Here is a 16,143-nt window from a genome sequence, read left to right as displayed (position 1 = left end):
CCACAACACAATGCCTCCCACTCCCATTCAGAGACTGTCATTGGAAATAACAGCCTTAAGAGTTTGGAAGTCTCTTTGGAGTCCTTCAACATACTTCAATCCCTGTTTTCTCATTAGAACATTCGTACGTTTGTGCCTCAGTGGGAATGATCAATTATTTCAATGTCAGTAGTGGTAATATTACCCCTAAGATTTAGCAATTTTCAAAGATCTTTTAACTTAATTAGAGGCATTTGTTGTAAATTGAATTAAACCCGTTAAAAGTGCAATGTGTTATATTAAAAGTATAATACCCTAATTGGCCAAGGAGACAGAATTTTAGGGGGAAAAAGATGAAAAATGCTAACATCAAGATAAACTTGTGAATTTTTTTCCTTTTGATAAAGCTTTCTCTTTTTTTTTTTTTTTTTTTTTTTTTTTTTGCGGTACGCGGTCCTCTCACTGTTGTGGCCTCTCCCATTGCGGAGCACAGGCTCCAGACGCGCAGGCTCAGCGGCCATGGCTCACAGGCCCAGCCACTATGTGGCATGTGGGATCTTCCCGAACCAGGGCATGAACCCATGACCCCTGCATCGACAGGCAGACTCTCAACCACTGCGCCACCAGGGAAGCCCTTTTTTTTGAATTTTTGAATTTTATTTTATTTTTTTATACAGCAGGATTTTATTAGCTATCTATTTTATTAGTGTATATATGTCAATCCCAGTCTCCCAATTCATCCCACCACCACCACCCACCACTTTCCCCCCTTGGTGTCCATACATTTGTTCTCTGCATCTGTGTCTCTATTTCTACCCTGCAAACCCGTTCATCTGTATCATTTTTCTAGGTTCCACATATATGCGTTAATATACAATATTTGTTTTTCTCGTTCTGACTTACTTCACTCTGTATGACAGCCTCTAGATCCATCCACGTCTCTACAAATGACCCAGTTTCGTTCCTTTACATGGCTGAGTAATATTCCATTGTATATATGTACCACATCTTCTCTATCCATTCATCTGCTGATGGGCATTTAGGTTGCTTCCATGACCTGGCTATTGTAAATAGTGCTGCAATGAACATTGGGGTGCATGTGTCTTTTTGAATTATGGTTTTCTCCGGGTGTATGCCCAGTAGTGGGATTGCTGGGTCATATGGTAATTCTATTTTTAGTTTTTTAAGGAACCTCCATACTGTTCTCCATAGTGGCTGTATCAATTCACATTCCCACCAACAGTGCAAGAGGGTTCCCTTTTCTTCACACTCTCTCCAGCATTTATTGTTTGTAGATTTTCTGATGATTCCCATTCTAACTGGTGTGAGGTGATACCTCATGTCATTTTGATTTGCATTTCTCTAAAAATTAGTGATGTTGGGCAGATTTTCATGTGCCTCTTGGTCATCTGTATGTCTTCTTTGGAGAAATGTCTATTTAGGTATTCTGCCCATTTTTTGATTGGGTTGTTTGTTTTTTTAATATTGAGCTGCATGAGTTGTTTATATATTTTGGAGGTTAATCCTTTGTCTGTTGATTCATTTGCAAACATTTTCTCCCATTCTGAGGGTTGTCTTTTTGTCTTGTTTGTAGTTTCCTTTGCTATGCAAAAGCTTTTAAGCTTCATTAGGTCCCATTTGTTTATTTTTGTTTTTATTTCCATTATTCTAGGAGGTGGATTGAAAAAGATCTTGCTGTGATTTATGTCAGAGTGTTCTTCCTATGTTTTCCTCTAAGAGCTTTATACTGTCTGGTCTTACATTTAGGTCTCTAATCCATTTTGAGTTTATTTTTGTGTATGGTGTTAGGAAGTGTTCTAATTTCATTGTTTTACATGTAGCTGTCCAGTTTTCCCAGCACCACATATTGAAGAGACTGTCTTTTCTCTATTGTATATCCTTGCCTCCTTTGTCATAGATTAGTTGACCATAGGTGCGTGGTTTTATCTCTGGGCTTTCTATCGTGTTCCATTGATATATATTTCTGTTTTGGTGCCAGGACCATATTGTCGTGATTACTGTAGCTTTGCAGTATAGTCTGAAGTCAGGGAGTCTAATTCCTCCAGCTCCGTTTTTTTCCCTCAAGACTGCTTTGGCTATTCGGGGTCTTTTGTGTCTCCATACAAATGTTAAGATTTTTGTTCTAGTTCCGAAAAAAATGCCACTGGTAATTTGATAGGGATTGCATTGGATCTGTAGATTGCTTTGGGTAGTATAGCCATTTTCACAATATTGATTCTTTCAATCCAAGAACATGGTATATCTCTCCATCTGTTTGTGTCATCTTTGATTTCTTTCATAAATGTCTTACAGTTTTCTGAGTACAGGTCTTTTACCTCCTTAGGTAGGTTTACTCCTAGGTATTTTATTCTTTTTCTTGCAATGGTGAATGGGATTGTTTCCCTAATTTCTCTTCCTGATCTTTCGTTGTTAGTGTTTAGGAATGCAAGAGATTTCTGTGCATTAATTTTGTATCCTGAAACTTTACCAGATTCATTGATTAGCTCTAGTAGTTTTCTGGTGGCATCTTTAGGATTCTCTGTGTATAGTATCATGTCATGAGCAGACAGTGACAGTTTTACTTCTTCTTTTCCAATTTGTATTCCTTTTATTTCTTTTTCTTCTCTGATTGCCATGGCTAGGACTTCCAAAACTATGTTGAATAATAGTGGCAAGAGTGGACATCCTTGTCTTGTTCCTGATCTTAGAGGAGATGCTTTCAGTTTTGCACCATTGAGAATGATGTCTGCTGTGGGTTTATCATATATGGCCTTTATTATGTTGAGGTAGCTTCCCTCTATGCCTACTTTCTGGAGAGCTTTTATCATAAATCAGTGTTGAATTTTGCCAAAAGCTTTCTCTGCATCTACTGAGATGACCATATGGTTTTTCTCCTTCAATTTGTTAATATGGTGTATCACGTTGATTGATTTGAGTATATTGAAGAATCCTTGCATCCCTGGGATAAATCCCACTTGATCATGATGTATGATTCTTTTGATGTGTCGTTGGATTCTGCTTGTTGAGTATTTTTGCATCTATATTCATCAGTGATATTGGTCTGTAATTTTCTTTTTTTGTAGTACCTTTGTCTGGTTTTGGTATCAGGGTGATGGTGGCCTCATAGAATGAATTAGGAGTGTTCCTTCCTCTGCAATGTTTTGGAAGAGTTTGAGAAGGATGGGTGTTAGGTCTTCTCTAAATGTTTGATAAAATTCATCTGTGAAGCCATTTGGTGAATGTTGGAAGAATGAATAACAATTTTATCCAAAACATTTTGGTAAATGTGTATGTACAGATACTTTTATAAAACCATTTCCCCCAATGCTTGAAACAATGACAAAGCAATAGCAGATTTGGTCATTTTAGAAAACTTTGGTAAAAAAGAAAACTGATACCATTTATAATTTATATAGATTTATCCAATAATCAGCACATGATTATAGTATTATAATAATACATTTTTTATTAATGCTGTTTCTTTCCAAATAAGTGCTTCTTTATCTTGACATTTTTTTTACCTCATTTTCTTTTAAACAAGATGTCACAGTGAACTTGCCCAAAGAGTTCCTACCAGTCAAATCATTGAATGATACACTGCTGTGCACTTATGAAACTATTCTCAACTGCCATTTAGAAAATCCTAAGGGTGGTTTTCTCATTTCTTAGTCATCAAATAAATAAGCTGGCATAGCATGGGCTGTATGGATATTGAAATGGGTAAATTCAAGGTATAGGCTAAACTTACTGAATTGGATCATAGTTTTCACCTAAACCATTTGGAAAGCCAGGAATTTAAAACATTATTTATTTAATAAATGCTTGTTTTTAAGCATCTACTCTGCACAAGGCATGGTGCTAGAACCTGGGGATACAGGAGTGAACAAGAAAGACAGTTCCTGGATTCATAGAGCAAATGGCCATGCTAACTCTTTAATGTTAGTGTCAGTTTGCATTTTGACTGAGTTTCCAGTATAACTTCCCAGTATATGTGAGTGACTTGTAAACCTCCCTCCTGCCAACTCCATCAGCCCCCATATACTCAGAGAAGCATGGATTGTGGAAATACACAGGTTTTGGTATCAGACTAAAAGTAGATTAAAATCTAGATTCTGGTCTTGGTTCTGTCTCTTAAAATCTGTATGATTTTAAGTAAATAATTTGAACTTTAAAAAAATTGATGTATAGTAGATTTACAATACTGTGTAAGTTTTAGGTGTGCAACAGTGATTCAGTTTTATATATATAATATTCTTTTTTTTCCCGATACTTTTCCATTATAGGCTATTGCAAGATATTGAAAATAGTTCCCAGTGCTATACAGTGCATCCTTGTTGTTTATCTATTTTATATATGATAGTGTGTATCTGTTAATCCCATACTCCTAATTTATACCTCCCCCCACCCTTCCTCTGTGGTAACCCCAAATTTGTTTTCTATGTCTGTGAGTTTGTTTCTATTTTGTAAATAAGTTCATTTGTACTATTTTTTGTATTCCACATATAAGTAATATCATATAATATTTGTCTTTCTCTGTTTGGCTTTCAGCCCTTAGTATGATCATCTCCAGGTCCATCCATGTTCCTGCAAATGGCATTATTTTATTGTTTTTTATGGCTGAGTAATACTCCATTGTATATATGTATCACATCTTCTTTATCCACTCATCTGTCTTGGCTATTGTAAATAGTGCTGCTATGAACATTGGGGTGCATGTAACTTTTCGAATTAGAATTTTGTCTTTTCTAGTCCAGAAGTGGAATTGCTGGATCATATGGCAGCTCTATTTTTAGTTCTTTAAGGAACCTCCATACTCCTTTCCATAGTGGTTGCACCAATTTACATTCCCACCAGCAGCCTAGGAGGGTGCTCTTCTCCACACCCTCTCCAGCAGTTGTTGTTTGTAGACTTTTTGATGGTGGCCATTCTGACTGGTGTGAGGTGATACCTCATTGTAGATTTGATTTGCATTTCTCTAATAATTAGCAATGTTGAGCATCTTTTCATGTGCCTGTTGGCCATTCACATGTCTTTTTTTGATAATCTGAACGTTCTTAGTTCTCATTTTCTCACCTGCAAAATGTATATAGTAACACATGTTATCCAAAGTGCCCCTATAAATTAGCTATTATATACATATATGTATATATATATATATATATATGTGTATATATATATATATATATATATATATATATATATAATATAGTGTGTTCAATACATAATAGCTGCCAAAAATTCTCACTTACCTTAAAAACTCTTGCCCATTTTTTTCAGGGAAGTAAATGAAAGAGGCTGATCTTGTCCAGATTAGGTGGTTTGCAGCTAAAAAAAAAAAATGGGGAAAAAAATCTCTTCAGTGAATTCTTGAGTTTACATTGCTCAATGTCATGATAGCTAATTCCATTTAGAGAAAATTTATATTAATCCTAGTGACCAACATTTGTATAATTTTTTAGGTTTCACAACATTTCCATATGCTGTATGTTGATGATGGGTCTCAGCCATGCTGCTGGCTCCTTATTACGATGTTGGTGATTTCAAACTAATGTTTCCAGCTCTGATATCCCTTGAACTTCACTTCCATAAGTACAACAGACTATTGGGTAAATTCTCTTGGATATATCATAAGCATTTTCCATATGCAGGTCAATATGAGCTTATTGGGGTTTTTGTGTGTTTGTTTTTTTCATTTTTCCCTTTTCCCCATCAAAGTTTTTTTCTCATATGTTCTCCACTCAGTCACCTTTGGATGAGTTACCTGAGCCAGAAACTTTGGGACCACTTTTGAGTCTTTTTTTAAGGCCCCATATTCAAACAGTCTCCAAGTCTTGTTAACTGTAAGGCAATATCTCTCAAATCCACCTATTTATCTGTCCCTCCACCTCTTTCACTCCCTTTCCCTCAAGAGGGTTACCACTGGCATTTGGGCATGTTATGGGTTGAATTGTATCCCCTCAAACAATATGTTGAGGTTCTAAACCCTAGTACCTCAGAATGTGACCTTACCTGGAAGAGGGTCATTGCAGATGTAAGTTAAGATGAGGCGGTCCTAGAGTAGGGTGGGCCCTTAATCCAATATCGTTTCCTTACATGTGAAGACACAGACACACAAAACAAAGATCGCCACGTGAAGATGGAGGCAGAGGTTGGATTTATGCTGCCACTAGCCAAGGAATGCCTGGGGCTACCAGAAGCTGAAAGAGGCAAAAAAGATCTGTCCTCTTCTATGTTCCCTCCTCCCACGCCCAGAACCTTCAGGGAGAGCATGGCTCTTCCAACACCTTGATTGAGGACTTGTAGCCTCCAGAATTGTGAGAGAATACATTTCTTTTGTTTGAAGTCACCCAGATTGTGGTGCTGGTAGCCCTAGGGAACTAATACAGAGTGCAAGAGTTCTTCCTTGTTTGAGGCTCTCAAACATGCTATCCAGAAACGTGTTGCCTTTTGCCATCCTTCATGTCACTGTGACAACCAAGAATATCCACGCCCACACTTCTGAGTGCAACTGTTATGCTCTCCATTGAGCAGCACAGGGTAGGTCATCAGCTAACTCATAATCTTTTCTCCCCCTGAGTCTGGACCCTCTCCACACATTTTCATCTGGCGACTGGGGCAATGTTTCTAAACTACAAACATGGTAGCCTTCCCTGTCTCCTTCACCCTAAAATACTTCGTGGGCTATTGATGGTGGCAGAATGGAGCCCAAACCCCTTAGTATTTGGCATGAGCTGACCAGGCCCCATCATAAGGAGGCCTCCTCTCCTTCTCCAGCTTCAGCCTCTATCACTGCTACTTAGTGATACAAAGACTTTCTTCACCCAGCTCAACTTACTTTCAGTTTTAGAAAAGGAACTTTATTCTTCTGAGAATGACCTGTGTGATGGAATGCCCTCCCAGCTTTTCTACCTACACCCTCACTCTCATTTGTCTAATTCCTCTTTACTTGACAGATCTTAAGATTTGGTCACATACAAATTCCTAAGGACTCATTCACTGAAGAAGAGAGTTTAAGAACGCATTCCATGCTTTTTTTTCAAAGCAATCTTGGTCTTTTTTATTATTATTATTACACTGATGGATCATAGAAATCTTGTTTGATTTCAGGTCTATAAGGACTGGGCATGGAAGGGGGTTATATGTGTGTCATACGTAATGTGGCTGAAGTTCAGAGAAATAGGTTTCATTTAATAGCTGAATACTGGATGACCTCACCATTCTTCTCACCCTCTGGCAGCTCACCCCGTGAGCGATAGAGGAGCTGCCTGCACGAATGGAGGAGTAGCTGCTGGCCTCAATGTGATTTTGCAATGATCTGTGTGCTCTATGGCTGCCTTCATAACCAACAAATCAATTCCCACTATACGTATTACACACCCCAGTGGCAGAGCCCATTTATTATCCTTTTGATGATCATACTCTTTGTACATAACCAAGAAAGATTACAGAGGAAGGAAAGAACAGGTGAAATGTGGATGAAGATGTTGTACTATGGCACTGCATTTCATAGTGTGTCTTGCATGTATACAAGAATGAAAAAGACGCTTTCTTTCAAGAAAATTTGGAAACATGGATGAAGAATTGTCCTTTGAATGAAATCTATTTTAAGAACAATATATGGAGAGAGCATTGTGATGCAGTTGTTTTTTTTTTTTTGCGGTACACGGGCCTCTCACTGTTGTGGCTTCTCCCGTTGTGGCGCACAGGCTCTGGACGCGCAGTCTCAGCGGCCATGGCTCACGGGCCCTGCCGCTCCGCGGTATGTGGGATCTTCCCGGACCGGGGCACGAACCCGCGTCCCCTGCATCGGCAGACGGACTCTCAACCACTGCGCCACCAGGGAAGCCCGTGATGCATTTTTATATCGGCGCACATTTAGATTTCAGGTACAAGTTCAAAATGATTAAGAGAGAAGGACTCAGATTTTCTTGTCATTCGGGAATTGTTTATAAGGCTATACTTGACTAGCTGTGTTCGACTAATGAGTTTTTAATACATCCTTATATTTGGCATCATCTTTCATCAACTGATTCTTTTATTAATTTCTAACTTTGCAGTATCCAGTTTTTTAAACTCTAAATGATTGATGCCAAGGTTTTCCTAATCCTTTAAATCCAGATGCTATAGTTACTATTGTTAAACAAACAAATAAAAACAAATACTGAATTGTGTTGACTAGGTGCAAGAAAATTGAATATTTTGAATTAGATATAAATGGTACACAGTGAAATTCTGGTGTTGTTTATCCTAAGTCAAACACCACATAAACAAATAATGTGGATCTGAATGTGGATGGGAAACATTTTATCAGTGAAACTAATGGTAAAAGTATGACTTGATAGTGGGTTCTGTTCATAAATATTTAAGCTGCTTAGTCAATAGATGAAAAGAACAGTGGAAATTTCCAAAGGTCAAAGAAGCTACTGTCTTTTCTGTTTTGCATCATTTGAGATTTTCCAGTTTTTTGCTAACAACACAATGCCAAATCTGTGTTTGATTTTGTCTTCTCTTTGAAGAGGCAAAACAGTGACAGAATAATTAACTGAAGAGGAGATCATGCACAGAATATTTTCCTTTAGCAGTGTAGAAAGTCCTGGGTTTCATTTCACATGATGGTAAATGTAGTAAAGTATTCTGGAATCCTTCTTTAAGAGAGTCAGTCTCCTGACAATTTTACCGTTGGTAAACCAAAGCCTCTTGGGGGTCTGTTTCCTGTTTAACTATTCCTCATTTGAGTAGCTGAAAAGTATGCTTAGTAGAAAGCTGGCACATGGTTTTCAGTTAGATGATGCTCTACACCTTTATGGAAAAATACACACAAGAACAACCAAAATAAATTGTCAATGTCAAGTTCAGTGCCTTATTAGCCCTGTGCAGACCAAAAAGCTAAAGTCATGGATTGGTATTTTAAAGCGAATAATGGGTTTTCTTTTACTTAATGTTGTTAGTTTTTTGCTTTTCTTCTCTTTCCCTCCCAAAGACTCTTGTTTCTATTATTTAGCTTCTTTTGGTGATTACAGTGTCATTACGTTTGATAGTCTTCAGAGAGAGATGAGCTTTTGTATATAAAATCTTTGAATTCTGTCTATGAATTCCATTTCTGTTAATGTTCCTACAATGCCTTGAACCGCTGTGGTTAGTCACTAAGCCACTGAACTACTTACTATGGTACCAGCTTCTCCTTTGGTAACGTGTTTATAATCAGGACTATTTTTGGTTGAGGAATTTGCTGAATTATTCTAGAATAGAATTAGACAAGTTAATCCAGGAACTTGGAGCCTAGTTCTTATAAAGATCAATTACTGGTTTAATAAAACCGACATTTTATTAAACCCATGATAGTATATGCCAATGATATTTACAATTTTAATTAAATAACAAATATATGCATGTCCATGTTTAAATCTCTTTAAACAAAAGAACCATATAATCATTTAGACAGATCTCATACATTTCTTGGGCTTGATAGAAAGCCAGCTTATTTCAAAGTAGCTCTGCTAATATAGGAAGACAAAATGAGGGAGAAGCAGATTATTGAGTGTTTATTATTTTGTGATAGTAGCCTAGGAATAGCTCTGTTCAGAGTGTTTTATATCTGTTCACTGAGTTGTCATATTGACCCTGGAATATTGGTACTATTCTCATCTCCTTTTTCCATATGAGGAAACAAAGGCGTAGAAAGGAATTTCATACCCAGACGGTCAGATTCTAGAGCTTGTACTTGTCACTGAGCTATGGTAACTCTACTGAATACTCACTGCACATAGTCATGGGAATGGGTGGGGAATGAGTTCTGTCCCTACAGATGTTTTCAGATAGCCTCTTCATCTTTTTGCTTACAAACTGTTATTTTATTTTATTTTATTTTAGTTTTTTTCTTTGAACAGCTTTATTGAGATATATAATTCATTTACCATACCATTCGCCTATTTAAAGTGTACAATTTAAAGTTTTTAGGGTATTCACACTAGTGCAACCATCACCAGAGTCAGCTTTACAATATCACCCCCAAAAGAAACACAGTACCCATGAACACTGACGATTCTTTCTGCTTCAGGCCCCAACCCCTCCTTGGTTTTTTTTTTTTGCAAACAATTTTAGAAACTTTGAAAACATCTCTTGCCATCAACACAAAACAGAGAGGGGAAACCAGAGCTAAATCAGAATAACTGTATGTAGCTCTTTCATGTTTAGTTTCAACAGAAAATGTCAGTATTGTGTAAAAGAATACAAGAGTTCTTAAGTCTTGAATTCTCATTCATATGTTTTTAGTGGTATGTTAATCACTCATTTCAATTTTCAACCTGAAATAGTTAACTTTGAACAGATTATATGCCAATAATTAAATCTAATCTTAATAAAGAGGGATCATTGTGAGTAGGTGAGGTAAGCAGGACTATGGTATAGATTTTAAAGATTAAAAAAAGTTTACTGTTATAATAATTTATTTCCATATTTCTTTTAAAAATGTAACACACACATAACATAAAATTTACCATGTTTTTTTACTTTATTTTATTTTTTAAAAAATTTATCATCTTAACTATTTTAAGTGTACAGTTCAGTTGTGTTAAGTGTATTCACATTGTGGTGCAACCCATTTCCACAGCTTTTTCATCTTGTAAAACTGAAACTCTGTACCATTAAATAGCTCCCCATTTCCCCTTCTCCCAGATCCTGGCAACCACCATTCTACTTTCCGTGTCTCTGAATTTGACTCCTCTGGGCACCTCCTATAAGTGGAATCACACAGTATTTGTCTTTTTATGACTGGCTGACTTCATTTAGCAATAATGTCCTCAAGGTTCATCCATGTTGTAGCGTGTGAAAGAATTTCCTTCCTTTTTTTTTTTTTTTCCTTCCTTTTAAGGCTAATAATATTCCACTTAATGGACAGTTAGGCTTTTTCCACCTTTTGGTTATTATGAATAATGCTGCTATGAACATAGGCGTACGAATATCTGTTTGGGATCCTTCTTTGAATTCTTTTGGATAAATACCCAGAAGGAGTATTGCTGGATCATACGGTAGTTGTATTTTCTAAATTTTTGAGAGCCTGCCATACTGTTTTCCATAACACTTATATCATTTTACATTCCCACCAACAGTGCATAAGAGTTCCAATTTTTCCACATTCTCATCAACACGTTATTTTCTGGCTTCTTTTTTTCTTTCTTTTTGATAGTAACCATTTTAATAGGTATGAGGAGATATCTCCTAGTGGTTTTGATTTGCATTTCCATATCCATGTATTTTTATGTTCCCCTTTAGTAATCCATTATAGCAAAAAGGAACATAGCTAGTTTGAGTCCCAGGTAGCTCAGAAGTAATTTCATTCAATTTTACTTTCACTATGTCTTTATTATTATTCTCAAAATATCTTACTTTTGGTTGTACTTAAGCTCAGAATTTATCTATTATTTCTTTGTTTGTAGCTGTTCTTCAGTAGCTGATAGTACGGGATCTGGAGAATTCTTCAAGCATCTCTATTTTGTGCTGGCGTCAGTGTTTTCAGAACTTCAGTTCACTCAATGGCAAAGCCAGGGCTTCTGGTACATTATCTTGCTGACGGCTTCTCTCTGGTTCCTGAGGCTCTACCTGCATTACCTCAGCCAGTGGCTTTTCCTCCAGGCCATTTCAATTCCTGTTACAAAGTGAGTGCTTTCCCCTGACAGTCAAAGGAATGCATTTTCATCTTGAGAGGCCAAATGAAAGTAAAAAACTCCTCTCCCATCCATTTACCGTAAGACCTAAAATGCAGGTATGATTTGAGAAGACAAAAATGTCTTTAAGAGCAGGAGTGTCTATTACAGTTATATTCTCATTTTGGGCCTGTATATACAAATACTTAACCGGTACATCAATATATATTTAAAATTTAGCAGATTCAACTATGTTCTAATATCTGAGCAGAATCCAAAAAGGAATTTAGCAATGATATTTTATCCTATTTTGATTTTATCAGAGTGACTTAGGCTGAAGGTATTTTAGAAGTAATATAAGTATGATTTATCACCTATACTCAGAGAAGCACAGATTGCTTCTTCTGCAAAATGATTGAATTCAAACAATTACTGAGCTCAAGCCCAGGCAGCATTCTGGGCCATTATCCTCTGGAAAAAGATGACACTTTAAAGGTTATCTCTCCATAAACATGATTCCAGAGACACTATAGATAGACCAACAGATAGATATCAATACAAGTAAAATTCATTTTCTCAAATGTAGATGGTACAGATAAAAATAAAGATGTATGTATATTTTCAATTAAGAAGGCTGCAAACTATTTTAAGACATTTGAGAAGAAATATGTGTGTGTTATACATACACACATACAGTTTTTGATCATCTTTTGTAATTAAATCACAAATATCTGAATATATTATAGAATATGCAACTTTAAATATACTATATACATTAAATATACTTTATATATACATGAAAATATACATTTTCATGGCAGAATTTTATATAGCTGTTATATTCCTTTCTTCCCTTCTTTTTCTTTCCTCTTTCTTTTTTCTTTCTTTTGTGTGAGAGTTTCTAAAGCAGAAAGGATAAATATTATATGCTTGGGCTAGTTGCTTTTTGCTATTTGCTCTCTTACTTCTTCAATAGAAAAGGAAGCTCTATCTTTATTGGTTGTTAATGAAATGAGACTGCAAAAAAATATCCTGGTAGCTCAGCTTATTCAATTTCTTAAGCAACAGAGGACCTAATACGTTAGGATGTTTTGTTGACTACTGCCTAGTTCCGCAGGCTCCAATCATACATTAGCTCCATGTCACATTGTAGTTATGAGACATGACAATAGCTACAGCCACAGTGAGCATTTTTTCTGCTTTTACTCTGTTAGGTCCTCTGCTAAGAAATGTATACATCTTATTTTATTTGATATTCACAACAGCCTAAGTAAGAACAAAGCATAAAAACTGCCTTCAGAGCAAAGGTCAAGGAATGGAATAAATGAACAACTCTTTTTAGTAGAGAGCTGATAAGCTGATAAGAACTCTTTTTAGTAGAGAGCTGAGATGCACAAGCAGCATTAACTACAAAATAGCTTTACAAGGCTGAAACACAGGGGAGGGAAAAATTAGAGTCAACGAAGGCTCACTTTGCATGGAAAGAGGGTGCCAAAGCCTGGGTGAAGGCTGCTTGAATTACTGGGCTCACCTTGGATTCAAGCCTTAGGTCAAGTTGTCCCTTTAGATGTTTTTGTTGTCAGCAGTGTTGTTGTTGTATTTAGGGGGTCTAGCTAGAGGAATCACAAACACAATTAATCGGTGATGTCAAAATTCTGGAGAGTTATGAGATTTATTTATATTTCTGATTTCTGTTAGAGATTAAGTCATTACTAAGTCCACTGATATACTTTGCATTTCAAATAGCCTATTAATGAGTATGTGTGACCTGCTGGGCAGTTCTTAGTCTAAAGAATGCTCTGCTCAGTGGATCAAAATGATATCCTTTCTATGATGGCATATGAAATTTACAAGAACAATGAACAAGGTAGAATTTGCCTTTTCCTCAAAAGTGAGCTGTTGAGGAGTTTCTAAGGAAAAGATGAAGACTTCTAACAATTAATTTTGGGGTACTATTAAGTGTCAAATTTTCTCTACAAAAAAAAAGAAAGCATTTCGTTCTATAAAGTGTTTTGTATATGCAGCATTTTATAGAATTCTTCTCCTTTGCACACATGTGATTGCTTTGTTTTCCCATAGATTCCATTTTTCCTCCCTCACGGTTGAGCTCTGCTACCCAAGCTCTTTACTTCGCATCAGAGAAGAGTTGCTTGTTGTTGTGATGGGGCCTTTAATGCTGAACACAGTGGAACACTTCCCTTAGTTCTGATCAGATGGGGCTGTCAGGTACTGTTTGCCTTCTGCCCTGATGTCCTGTCAAAGTTAATCATCACCGTGGGACTATGGACAGTTCTGGACCCACTGGCAGTGTTTATTGTGGATACTATCCTGGGGGTAAGTCAAGTAAAATAATCGGGACATGAGTCCTTGACATAGAATGTAACGTTAGTGCACAAATCAGTTGACACGGGAAGTTTCAGTAGTCATGTACAATTTAATATTCATCTTAAATTGAATTTATTCATTTTTTTTCATAATACAAAATTGTGGATGTCTAATATAATCATTTTAAGTGTAATTTTAGCTATGTTAAAGAAACACTTGCAAAATAGGTAGAAAATAATGTTGGAGATCAAATCCAAACGAATTGGTACATTTTCAACATTATTGCAAAGAAGCTTTCTTTTGTAACATTTTTGGTAACTTTTTTTTATTATTAAGGATTTTCACAGCCAAACTTTATAAAAAAGTAATCGTGCAATAGTTCCTTTAATTTGTTAGGTTATTTATTTCCTTTTGATGTAATACTCTTTCCTAATAGATATACTCAAGAAGAAGAATAAGAGCTTTTTAAACATTTCTAAGTAATAAATAATTTTAAAAATTACTCCTTAGGCATTTATTTTGACATTTGTGATGTTTATGAAATGACGAAATGGTGCATCTTCACTCTAAAATATATAGTTTTAGGATTTCATAATTAAGAATGAGATACTAACATATGATTATGTATAAAAATGCTAATAATGATTCTAAATCAAATATTCATTTGTAAAATTATCTAAATTTATGTAATAATATTCCTTAACTGGTGTAGTTCTCCTTTTAAGAAGAAAGGTTTCCAGCTGCTATATATGTGTTTAGACTATATTCACTCTGCCTATAGCAGATCATAGGGATGGGATTTTTGATGGACTCTGCTTATTCACAGTATTTGAAATGGGTTCTACCATTAATCATGTGCTCTTAGAACTGAAGACCAAATTGCTGTCTGCTCCACATCCATGAAAATGTGGTGCTGTGGTAGGCAGTTCAGATCAGCAAAGCCTGCTGCTCTTTTATTTCTATCTCTCAGGCCGTGCTACGCTACAAGAGTGTGTCTCCAACTTTAATGTGCTTGCAAGTCACCTGGGGATCTTATCAAAATACAAATTCTGATTCAGCAGGTGGGGCCTGAAATTCTGCATTTTAACAGACTCCTAGATGTTGCCAAGGATGCTCATTCCATGGACCAAATCACACTGTGACAAGGTGATAGATCCTCTACTGAGAAGGTGTCTCCCTTCCCTTGGCTGTTTGCTAGGCTGGCTTTCACTTGCTCAAGGTTCCTGGACTGCTCTCAACAAGACTGGGGTCCTTGATGTACTCTGAGTCCACTAATGACTTTTTAGGCCTTGTGTGAGAATTCTGACTTTTTATTTCAGAGTGGAATGACCTCTGCTTAGAACTTGCAGACAAATGTGACAGTTGACTCTGCAACCATGTAGGTCATTTTAATATTATCAAAACAAACTAAAAGCAGTGAACATCGAGCCTACCAATGTACCTAGCTTCTAATCTCCCTGCCAAGGAAAATTTGTCAGTGCTCGGAAGGCTTGTCTTCAAGTTCTAACCTGTGACCACCCTTGAAGCCTCAGTACCATGGACTACCTTGATGACAGGTCAGAAGAGGGAGCCTTGTCAGTCAGAAGTGGTCGTGTTTTCTACCCCATCCTAAGTTCCTTCACCCCTCTGATTAGACTCCAGGTTCGTAAGGACAAGACTGTGCCATCAAGGTTTGTTGAGCAGGAGATGTAGAGAGGGATGCTGTCCGCATTCCAGTAGGACCATAGACCATGGCCTCTCACAGTTCCTCCTGGGACCAGTTTGGTCCTATTGCAACACCACATGGGAAGCCGTCTGGGAGGATGAGCCACTGTCCTTTATGATCTTCTGAGATCTCCTCATAAGGAAAGTCTGCAGCTCTCCTGGAATGGCTTTCCTTCTTCCAGACAGGTCCCCTAGAGAGATTACTAGCTGAATAGTCCACTGTATCAAAGGCAGCTGACAAAATGAGCTGTCTTAATTTACTCTGGGGCCTCTGATGTCATCTACAGGAAAGTGACCTCCAGCAGGGCCATCTCCGAACCAGTTCAGAAGTCTGTAACCTGATGGAAGCTGACTTGGATTCTAATAGATGAGTGTAACACCCACATCTTTCTCCACTTGGAAAGAAAAGCTTGACGGCTTGTTCCCAGTCTGCACAATATTCGATCTCTAGTTAGAATCCGTCATGTTTCATTGCCGACGACATCCACTTTTG

At 36.9% G+C, this 16,143-nt stretch overlaps 1 protein-coding gene across 1 annotated transcript in view; it reads left to right on the top strand.

Annotated features, from left to right (window-relative positions):
- LOC103087859 (uncharacterized) overlaps window positions 1-16,143 on the top strand; it is a 207,545-nt gene that overhangs the window by 115,765 nt on the left and 75,637 nt on the right. The window contains 3 exon segments of the mRNA XM_082931383.1: window positions 11,415-11,633; window positions 13,701-13,809; window positions 13,812-13,955. Of these exon segments, the coding sequence (XP_082787509.1) occupies window positions 11,415-11,633; window positions 13,701-13,809; window positions 13,812-13,955 (472 nt within the window).

This window comes from Lipotes vexillifer, unplaced genomic scaffold, assembly GCF_000442215.2.
Source record: "Lipotes vexillifer unplaced genomic scaffold, Lipotes_vexillifer_v1.1 scaffold444, whole genome shotgun sequence".
In the NCBI taxonomy this organism is placed as follows: Eukaryota; Metazoa; Chordata; class Mammalia; order Artiodactyla; family Lipotidae; genus Lipotes; species Lipotes vexillifer.
The sequence above is the reverse complement of the archived record's forward strand: the minus strand, read 5'-3'. Positions and strand labels throughout refer to the sequence as shown.